This window comes from Pteropus alecto, unplaced genomic scaffold (assembly GCF_000325575.1).
Source record: "Pteropus alecto unplaced genomic scaffold, ASM32557v1 scaffold161, whole genome shotgun sequence".
Lineage (NCBI taxonomy): Eukaryota > Metazoa > Chordata > Mammalia > Chiroptera > Pteropodidae > Pteropus > Pteropus alecto.
The window spans coordinates 3,462,841-3,474,062 of NW_006432943.1; the positions used below are offsets into that span (position 1 = coordinate 3,462,841).

Here is an 11,222-nt window from a genome sequence, read left to right on the forward strand (position 1 = left end):
TTAGATCCCCTTTTCCCCTGTGTAGTGGATTTACACACTAAGAAGTCTTAAGGTTGTGACCTCTCTTTGAGCTTCTTATAAAGGAGAAGAGAGTCTGGTCAAAATGTAATCCTATTCAGATGATGTGCTTCAGTCAGCTTTCTGGTAAAGAAGGGGTGATTCTGAGAAGTTTTAATATTTTTCTCATGTTAGATAAGGTTTTATTTATTCATTTAACACATACTTATTGAACATTACTCCATCAAGTACTGTACTGGGATTCAGTAATGTAATAGACAAAAATCCATGCCCTGAAGGAGCTTACATTGTAGTGAGAAGATAACTAACACTTATATAACATGTAAAGTGTGCAAGCACTTTAAATGTTAGCTTGATTAATCCTTATAACCTGTGGTGTAGATACTATTATCTCCTTTTACAGATTGGAAATTGAAGCTCAGCAAGGTTAAACTTGGCCTGGGTCACATAACTAGTCAGGTGCTGACTTCCAGTCCACACATTCTGGTCTCAGAGTCGTGTTCTTAACACTATATTCTACTGCCAATTTTAAGAATGATCATAATTTGGCAAGACAAAACCATACAGGGTGCCAGGAGCAGATCAACTTTTCTATCCTCAATTTTTCTCCCTCTAATAAATGCAAGAGTTGGATTATATGACCCTTAAGGTCCCTTCCAAAAAAAAAAAAAAGTCCCTTCCAGTTCTGCAATTCTGTGATTTGTTTTTTAATACTCAGAATCGAAATGTTCTTTAAAATGTGATATTAAATATGATAGATTTTTAAGAAGGCATTCTTGACATGCCTTGGAATTCTTGACATGCATGATTGGATTCTAAAGGGGAAAGGCAATTATAAAAAATACATTATTGATGCAATTGAGGAAATTTAAATATGGACTGTATATCTTAAAGTATTGCTTATAAATAGTAAGTATATTCAGTATATTATTATGGTAATATAAGAGAATATTCTTTTCCCTGGAGCTGAGTACATGAGTGATGTGTTATGATATCAGCAATAAATTCTCAAATGGTCAGTCAGTGTATATGTAGAGAGAGAGACGGAGACAGAGACAGTAAAGTAAATGTGGTCAAATTGATGAATCTAAGTGAGGGGTAAAAGGGTATATACATCAGTCAAACTGCCTTATAATATTTTAACTTTTTAAAAATAAACTGTTGGAAATGAAAGTCATTCTTAAGCAATTTGGGTCATTTTCCTATACCATAATTTCCTGATTCTGAGATGATTTAGATGTTAAGAAATATCAAAAACAGCTTTTTGGGGAAAGAAAAACACCATTAAATATACACTGATAATGAAGCTTATCTTTATTTTGGAAATTTAAAAAAACTATCTTAGAACTACTGTAACATTTTCAGGAGAATTGAGGTATAGTGATTTGTATGTTTTTAAGAAATATGCAAACATAATTCTAATTTTTAATATTTTTCTAGTATCTAGCTTTTTCTAGTATCCAGTATTTTCTAGTAGTATTTCTAGTATCTGGTATTTAAATTCTAGTTTCTAGTATTTTTCTTCATGGTACGTGGAGTATTAACTTTCTATCTCTAAACAAAAAAGGCATGATGTAGAAAAGACAAACTGTTAATATTTTTTTCTGGATGGTGGGATACAGGGGATTTTTATTTTCTTTATTCTAATGTGAATTTTCAGAACATTTACCAAAAATGTTGCTTTTGTAATACTTAGATAAAAAAAAATCAAAAGTTATTAAAACACAAAAAGAACTGTAAAAATCAGATTTTTCATATTTAGATCTATAATACTTCTTTATGAGACAAATTTAAAATTTTTTCTTTTAATTAAAAATATTTCATATGTTAGGTCTCATAACAAGCTAGAAAATGTAAACAAAAAGTAGAAAATATGAATAGTTAAATTTCCTACTCATCCAGAGATAAACATTTTTTTTTAATTTTCAATCCAGGTTAATTTTCAATATTATTTTAGTTTCAGATATACAGCATAGTGGCAGACATTTGTTTAATTTACAAAGTCATAGGTAAAACATTTTATTGTGCATATCTTTATATATACATAGCCCCACTTATGCAAATGTTTAATTATATATTTTTATGCAAATTAATACACACAGTTGACCATTTTTTATGAATTGTGAGCACCATATAACACTAAGACATAGATGTCTACAAAATATTTTTTAAATTAAATTGTTTATTCATGTGACATTGGTTAATGTGTTTCAACTATATAATTCTATAATACATCATCTGTATATTGCATTGTATGCTCACCACCCAAAGTCTCGTCACCATATATTTGGCCCCCTTAACCCTCTTCATCCTCCCCACTCTCCTTCCCCTCTGGTAACCAGCATACTGTTGTCTGTGTCTATGAGCTTATTTGTTTTTGTTTGTCTATAACATAATTTTTAACTACACATTTTCTCATCTAAAGATGACCTGTAATTTATTATTACATAGTTCATGTCGTTGGGCATTTGTTTTTAGTTTTTGCTATCATACACTGCACATTATACAGAATATCTTTGTAATGATCAAAGAGCATACACATTACTCACTTGCTTCCGGAAAGATTACATGAAATTATACTTCTATTAGCAGCCCCTAAAGTTTAGACAGAAATAATTTGGAGATTTGGTGTTTTCAAGATTAAAAATTTCTCCATCTCTTTGTGTTTTTTATAAGGGGAATTTTAGCAATTGCTTGGAGCATGGCAGATCCTGAATTGTTGCTCAGCTGTGGAAAAGATGCTAAGATTCTCTGCTCCAACCCAAACACAGGAGAGGTATGGGGAGGAAATGGTCTTCAAACTATAGCTATCATAATATTTTAACTGAATAAGAAATTTTCCATATGGGTTCTTTAGTGCATTTTTACAGTTAAGTACATCCTTAGATGTCCTAGATGGAGGTATGTGTAAAGTGTTAATCTAGCAGATACTTTTATCAGAAATATCTAAGCTCAGCTGTTTCATCTGGGAAAAGCAGTCACTGAAATACTATATTTGAAACTAGTAATCACCCCATAAGGTGTTTACCTAGATTCAGAAATACTTAGTTTGATTTATTTAACATGTAGATTTTGGAAATCAGTGCCTTCAGAGTAGGAGTGTTCAAAGTTTGGGTCTTTTTCCTGTTTTACTATTCTTGAAATTCCTCTTTGACTTTTGGAAATCAGTACATATAGGTTTTTAATGTCTCTTCTGAACTATCTAGCAAGAATGTAATGCTTTATAATATGTTTTCATGTTCTACTCATAGAAATTTGGATGTAGGAAATTTAACTTTATTAAATATAAATGTTATATAAATGTAATTTTATTTGCTTTGGGTTGTGGACTAAAAATTTCTTTTAACTATTTTTATTATTTTTAATAGTTAATGATTTTCCTCTCTTTTAGTATTGGACAAGAGACCACAGATTTTAATTATAGCATTTAAATATTTACCTTTTCTAAATTTTTAGATTAATGAAAGTGTTTTGCTAGTTACCATGATGGAATGTTCGTAAAAATAAAATGTCTTCAATAGGTTTTAATCTATAATATTAAAATAAAAACACTTTTGTTATTCGATTTGTGATTTCAAGTCTTCAGATACAGTGATGTCTGTAAGAATTTAGTAACATTAAAGTTATAGTAGACAAGAGAAAAAATTAATAAGTTTTGCCTCACATGATTTGTAGACCAAATAATAAGTCTTGCATTTTACACTGTGCCTTCGCAGGTGAGTTCAAAATTCATGGTAATTACGGTTCTAATATTCTCAGTTATGTAATTTAATATAATGAATTTTTGCATATGATTAGTTTTGTATGCTTGGATTTTTTTTAGTGCAACTAAAAAAATTTAGTAGACTTTTATTCAAGTCCAAATTAAGAATACACAAGTGATTCAAATATGAAGCTTTGAATCTTACCCAATGTGTAAACATCAGAAACAAGCAGGCGAAATACCTCTTTGCTTAATTCTGTTTTTCCAATAAAGTAAACCATGATTGTAAATGTCACGTGAAGCAAAAGTAAAGCTAAAAAAACAGCCATCTAAAGTGTACAATTCAATGGTTTTTAGTATATTCACAGATATATCCAAGCATTACCACAATCTATTATATTTTATTTATTTTTAACCACTAAAATTTTTTTTTTCCAATTACAGTTGACATTCAGTATTATTTTACATTAGTTTCAGGTGTATAGCATAGTGGTTAAACATTTATATAATTTATGAAGTAATTTCCCCCAATATAATTTGACTAATTTCTTAAAGCCACAAAACCTGTGCTCCTGTGAACATCAATTACCATCACTCTAACTTTGAGTTAGCAATAATTATTACACTGTCAAGTTTTTATATCAGCTATTCTTACAGTCTTTTCATATTTTCCTTCTAAAGAAAATTTCTTTGCCGAATTATGTTTCGATTCTGCAGTAATAAGAATGATGTATGTATACCTGTTTAATCTCTTGACTAAAATCCAAATTTCTCAGTGAATTCTTCTCAAGATAATTTTTTAAGTTTGGTCTTCAAATAGTCAAAATATAGGTATTTGGTTCTTGGCAAGGAAAAACAGTTGGATAGAACACAACTGATCTTTTAGAGTTTAAGTTAATTCTGGTAGAGTGTTCTGTTCTTTCAGATGCATCCATTAATAACATTTTGATAAAAATGGAAACACCTCAGTGTTTAAGATGTGCTTATTCCAAATCTGGTTGAAATTTCAAGTAGCATTTCTTTTATCATAATAGACTGTCATAATGGACTTTTCTTGAAATTTTAAGAAAATTTCAAGAAAATTTTTTCTGGCTACAGATACTTTCTAAAAGAGAATATTTAAGCTCTACTTGTTGATTGTATCCATTTAGATGTTTTGAGTATAAAGTGGATATACTGTTTTCTGACTTTTTTTTTTTTTTTTGCTTAGGTATTATATGAACTTCCCACCAATACACAGTGGTGCTTTGATATTCAGTGGTGTCCCAGAAATCCTGCTGTCTTATCAGCTGCTTCCTTTGATGGGCGTATCAGTGTTTATTCTATCATGGGAGGGAGCACAGATGGTTTAAGGCAGAAACAAGTTGACAAGGTAGTAGGAAATGTTACAGTTTTTTATTATAACAACTGAAAAAAATCATCTTATTATGTAAATATTTTGAGAGTGACATTACCGATCAATATACTGATCAATTAGATAATTATGATGAATAAATTTCTTGAATATGACTTGAAAACATGTCATATAGTCAGTCTTATAAAAGTTATAAATTCTCTCTCTCTCTCTCTTTTTTAGCTTTCATCATCTTTTGGGAATCTTGATCCCTTTGGCACAGGACAGCCCCTTCCTCCATTACAAATTCCTCAGCAGACTGCTCAGCATAGCATAGTATTGCCTCTTAAGAAGCCACCTAAGTGGATCCGAAGGCCTGTTGGTGCTTCTTTTTCGGTAGGTGGATTGTTTTTTGGTCCATAATCACAAAGGATTTACCATAGTAACGTGTTATTATAGGATCACTCAAATGGAATAAGATTGAATTTGAGATGTGTCTGTGGCTTTTTTATCACTTAAAATGGTTTCTCAGGAAAAGTGGGACCTACTACCTTTTTAAAAAAATTGTGGTAAAATATACGTAACAGAAAATTTCGTATTTTGACAATTTTAAAACATACAGTTCAGTGGGATTAAGTACACAGACATCGTGCAACTTTCACATCATCCACCCTCCCACCCTAACCTTATTAAACTTGGCCATTTTTTCTATGTCTCCTCCCTTTGTATTTTTCCTTTTTGAAGGAGGTTGTGTTTTTCCTTCTCTTCCCTTTCTTCTAGCTTTTTTTTTAATTGCCAGTTTTTTCTTTTATGGTAAAAAACAACATAAAACTTACCATCAACCGTTTTTAAGTGTACAGTACAGTATATTAACTATATGCATATTGTCGTGCAACAGATCTCTTAAACTTTTTCATCTTGTAAAACTGAAACTCTCCACCTATTGAACAACAACTGCCTATTTTTCCCTCCCCTGGCCCCTGGTAATCACATTCTACTTTCTGTTTCTATGACTTTGATATTTCAGGTACCTCAGAGATGGGATCATGCAGTATTTGTCTTTTTGTGATTAGTTCATTTCATTTAGCATAATGTCCTCACATTTCATCCATATTGTGGTGTGTGGCTGGATTTCCTTCTTTTAAAAGGCTGAATAATATCCCATAGTATAAATATACACCACATTTTCTCTATCCGTTCAACATTTAGGTTGCTTCTATCTCTTGGCTATAATGAGTAATGCTGTAGTGAACATTTGTGTGTAAATATCTCTTTGAGATCCTGTTTTCAGTTCTTTTGGATATATACTCAGAATTGAGATTGTTGAATCTTATGGTAATTTTTTTTTTTAATTTTTTTTGCGGAATCTCCATACTGTTTTTATTTTACATTCCCACTAATAGTGCACATGGGTTCCAATTTCTCTACATCCTCACTAATGCAAGTTATTGTCTGTTTTTTGGATTACTTCCATCCTAATGTAACATAAAACTTAATATTTTGACAATTTTAAAACATACAGTTCAGTGGGATTAAGTACATTAACATTGTGCAGTCTTCACATCATCCACCCTCCCACCCCACCTTATTAAGATGGTAATTTTATGAGGTAATAATCTCATTGTGGTTTTGACTAATGATTAATGATGTGGAACATCTTTTTATCTATCTGTTAGTCATCTGTATGTCATCTTTATATACAGTATATAGTAACTCATTTAATTCTCACAATCACCTTATAAAATAGCTACTATTATCTTCATTTTGCAGGTAAAAGAGTCACAGAGAAATTAAATAACTTGTCTGATCTTTCAGCTATGAAGCTATTAGCTATTCTACTGCCAGTCTAATGAAATGCCTATTGTACATAATGATGAAAGTGACTCTTAGTAATAATGCCTAAAATTAAGATGGTAAACTTATTACTTTGTTCCCTATCACATTTTTTATCATCATAACAGAATTATACACATCATAGAATTCTGTCTACTCACTTTTCCCCAAACTGATGAATCATCTCCTCTGTAGTTATTGTTGAGTTCTTGCTATCATTCTTCTATTAACCAAGTGCAGAACTTTTTCTTTACCCATTCATATTCATTTCCCAAGTTCGGGTATTGGTCTCTTTATGTATCTTTTGGATTTCTTTCTTCCTTTTACATTGCTGTTACCCTGGCATTTTTTTATCTTTTCACACTGAATTGTTTTATGATTCCATCTATTGCTTGTCTTTCACTCCTTTAATTCGTACTACATACTCTAGATTAATCTTCCTAGAGTAGACTTTTGACTATATACCTCATAAATCCATTCTTTGGATTTAGTCTTCTCATCTTTCCTATCTGGTCTTCTCTATCTGCACTCCTTCTTTGGAATTTATGCTTTCGTTTGTGACTTTCCACTTTGAATTTTAACCAACCATCTATTTAGTTCTTTCCTTCCTTAAGTAATTAAAACATTTGTTATTATAAAATTATATATATATAAGATTTAAAAGAAAATCAAAATGTACAGAAAAGTACCCTCCCTACCCCCAAATATAAGCTACTTGAGGACAGAGACTGTCTAGTTCACAGGTATGTTTCCATTGTTTAGAATGGTGGCTGACAAATAGAAGATGTTTAGTATATATTTATCTTTGTAATGAAAAGTGAACATCTTTCTCCGGCCATTTTCCCACCTCCACTCCCTAGTATTGGAGTATTATAAAGACAATAAATAACACTCCTTTCTTTCCCATATGAGTTTGGAACTAAGAGATGGAAAATCAAAATATCAACTTTAGTGCTGCCAAAAGCTAGATTGGAGGCTATAGTTTAAATATGCCACTATAGTGGATCTAGAATAGGGTTCTATGAGAGGGGCTTTAGTCTGCTTTGTTTGCCTCTATGTCCCCGATATTATTCAATAAACTTTTTTTTTTTTTTTTTAGCTTCACCCCTATATCAGGAAGCCTTATCAGTCTAGTTATAGGCAGATCTCAGTACTGTGGGGCTTCCTTTGAAGGTGCAGGCAACTTGTCTATGTGGACTATTACTAGTGCAGGAAGATAAATACAAAAAAGAAGCTCTTAAGAGCTGATGCAAGCTTCCTACATTTCTTCCCTGAAAAGCAATGTCAGTCTTCTCCCGAGAGAGTGTGAATGACAGGGAGAGGCCAGAAGTGTTGTTCTGTTCTTCCCTCCTATAAAGTACAATGAAAATACCCTCTCTATGACTATGAGGGGTAGAATGTCAATGTCCTCCTCAAATATCTTTGGGCTACAATTACGTTTTATATTTTTGGTTCTTTTTGTAATTACCTTCATAAATGTAAATAATTTACCTAAATGTCCTTGTCTAGCTTCTTCAACTTTATATATTATTAGTTGAAATTCTTCTATGCAATATTAAATTAGTTGCATTTAAACTTCCTTCTGGGGGTGGCCCTATAGTATAGCGGTTAGCACGTCTGCTTTACACGCAGAAGGTCCTGAGTTTGCGCCCCAGGTGGAGCCACGGACCATACCCTGGATGCACCAGGTCCCCTGTGCCGCCCCCTCCCCCCAGTGTGCTGGGCCTCCTGGGCCCCCTGGATGCACCAGGTGCATCTGGCGCTATGATTGTGGGAGGAGACGCCCTGCCTTCAGAGATCTAGTTCTTAAGGAGAAATGGGCAACATCCATAGGTCAGGGGTGGAAGTTGTGCGGGGGGACGGGTAACTAAAGAGGGGAATAAAAATAGATAAACTTCCAATTTTTTACCTTTCCAAATTTTTTTTTCTAATTTAAAAAATTACATTATTGTTTTTACATTACTAAGTTTTTTTTTTTCCCCGCCTACAGTACCCGGTATTCCTAGGTGGTCTCCCATCCAAGTACTAACCAGGCCCGAACCTGCTTAGCTTCCGAGATACATTACTAAGATTTACAAAATGTTTTTATTGTGTTCATTAGCATTATTTAAGTTTTCCGTTATTTTGGTTGATTTAAGAAGTGATTAACAAACAGCATTTACATTATTATAATTATATGACATCGTAACATTAATATTACATAGAACTAAGTAAATAAATCAACCTAATCATCTTGTGAAACTCAATTTAGGTCTTTCTTCTGGGTGCAGTTTTTCCAAACTTCCCTAGAACTTGGAGAAATCCAGTGGCTTTGCCCTTCTGTGAAGTTTCATGTCATGCATGGTATTATCTGCACCACATTTGCCTGTTATATCCAATTTTTTTTTTTTTTTCAGGTTAAGTTTCTTAAGGATAGTGGTTTGTATATTCCTGTATCTTGGTATTTCCTACAATGCCTGACATAATCAACACTTTGAATATATTAGACATTAAGATAAGTTTATGTAAAGACCATAATCCTTGTACAAAAATTACTGAATATAAAGAGCCAAATTTGGTCCTGTGTTTCTTTACCTATATTTATTTTTCATGTATATATATATAACTGTCTACTTGCTATTGCAGGGCAGATATTGGGTACTGTAGGAAATAGAAGAATAAAGTAGATACAGAGCCGCCTTTGTAAGTGTAACAGAGGCAGAGCTTTACATCTACCTTTCTAGAGTTTTCAGCTGGGCCTGAGAATTAAATTATTATGAGTCAGATGAGCAGGAGAAGAGCATACAGATTTTTACATACACATAAGAGCTCTCGTGGGAAAATGAAGACCCAAGGAAGTAGCAAAACCTAAGTGCTTACATACTAAGTTGAACAAATGGGAATTGTAGAAAAGTAAATAAAATATATAGAGGAACTAAAGGGAGATAATTGTTATTGAACCAGTTCATTTGTACAGAGTTCTCTGGCTTTGACTCCCATTTCTTGTGATAAGAATATTTCTTTCCACCTGGTATAGCAGATCAGCTCTCACATGGGAGTTGTATCTCTTGCTTTCAGGAAGAAAAGAGTTCAGAATGCCTTTATTGCTTCTGCTACTTTTCAAGTAGTCTTTAGCTCAAAATAATCATTATGTCAGATGGTATAATTTGAAAGAATGGCATATTCTGCCGTCCTTTAAAATTTAGAGCCTAGAACAGAAAATTAGGCATCAGGGATGCAAAAGGTGACATTTTCCTGGTCCTTGAGTATTGAGTATGTGGAAGTTAGTAAAATCAAGTAGGTGAGAACTTGTGGGGTACAGTAAATAGTAAATTTTATCTAGAAAGTGAGTGGTATGAAGAGGAATAATAATTGAAAGCTAGGGTCAGATTGTGGAGTATGGGAGGGTATCAGCTAATTTTATTCAAAGTGGTATATATTTAGGCCACAGTTGTTTCCATTAGCAGGTTTACAATAAGCACTTTCTTTGGCCACATCCTTGTGGTTCAAACTGATTTTGTTTATTTCTTTTATAGTTTGGAGGCAAACTGGTTACCTTTGAGAATGTCAAAATGCAGTCTCAGCAGGGAGCTGAGCAGCAGCAGCTGCAGCAACACGTGTTCATTAGTCAGGTTGTAACAGAAAAGGAATTCCTCAGTCGATCGGACCAGCTTCAGCAGGTTGTACAGTCACAAGGATTTGTCAATTATTGTCAGAAGAAAATTGATGCTTCTCAGACAGAGTTTGAAAAAAATGTGTGGTCCTTTTTGAAGGTAAAGTTGGTATTAAAACAGTTTTATTTCATCTACAAATTTAGCTGTCCCTTTATATTCTAAATTTGTCTTCCTATTAAACGATTAGAAGAATATGATATCAGGAACCTCAGGATGAAATTAAACCTTATGAAAAGCAGGAGACCTAACTTTTTATGCCAGAAGTTCTTTCTGCTTTGAAAAGGCTAATATGAAGTACTTTTTTAATCACTAAAAAAAAAATATAATAGATGTATTTGAGAGAGAGAATATTCACGAGACCTATTTTAAAATTAGAATGTAGAGCCTAGTATAATAAAAATGTAAGTATAATACAAAATAGAATATTGAATTTCTGTAGTAGATCCAGTTAAGGAAAATAGGAAAAGACGAAGAAGTAGAGGGGAGAGAGATCGGCGGCATTTCTCATCCCTTTTACTGAGCTGCATTTATGACAGTAGAATAACAAACAGAATTTTCTGGTTGGTCATTTGCCTCCACTGGAATGTCTATTTCTTGATACTGAATTTTCCAAAGAAAATAGATCTCGAATACACTTAGGTTAAATTCTAAAATTATAGAGTTTACTTTTATATTTTATAAT

The 11,222-nt window shown here is 32.6% G+C and overlaps 1 protein-coding gene across 17 annotated transcripts in view; it reads left to right on the top strand.

The window, feature by feature from the left end:
* The window catches only part of SEC31A (SEC31 homolog A, COPII coat complex component), a 61,436-nt gene that overhangs the window by 16,366 nt on the left and 33,848 nt on the right, over positions 1 to 11,222 (top strand). For all 17 annotated transcript variants that reach the window (XM_015586073.2, XM_015586076.2, XM_015586077.2 and 14 more), the window contains exons 8-11: positions 2,695 to 2,794; positions 4,932 to 5,093; positions 5,298 to 5,450; positions 10,403 to 10,639. In XM_015586073.2, coding sequence (XP_015441559.1) covers positions 2,695 to 2,794; positions 4,932 to 5,093; positions 5,298 to 5,450; positions 10,403 to 10,639 — 652 coding nt within the window. The remainder of the gene's footprint in view (positions 1 to 2,694; positions 2,795 to 4,931; positions 5,094 to 5,297; positions 5,451 to 10,402; positions 10,640 to 11,222) is intronic.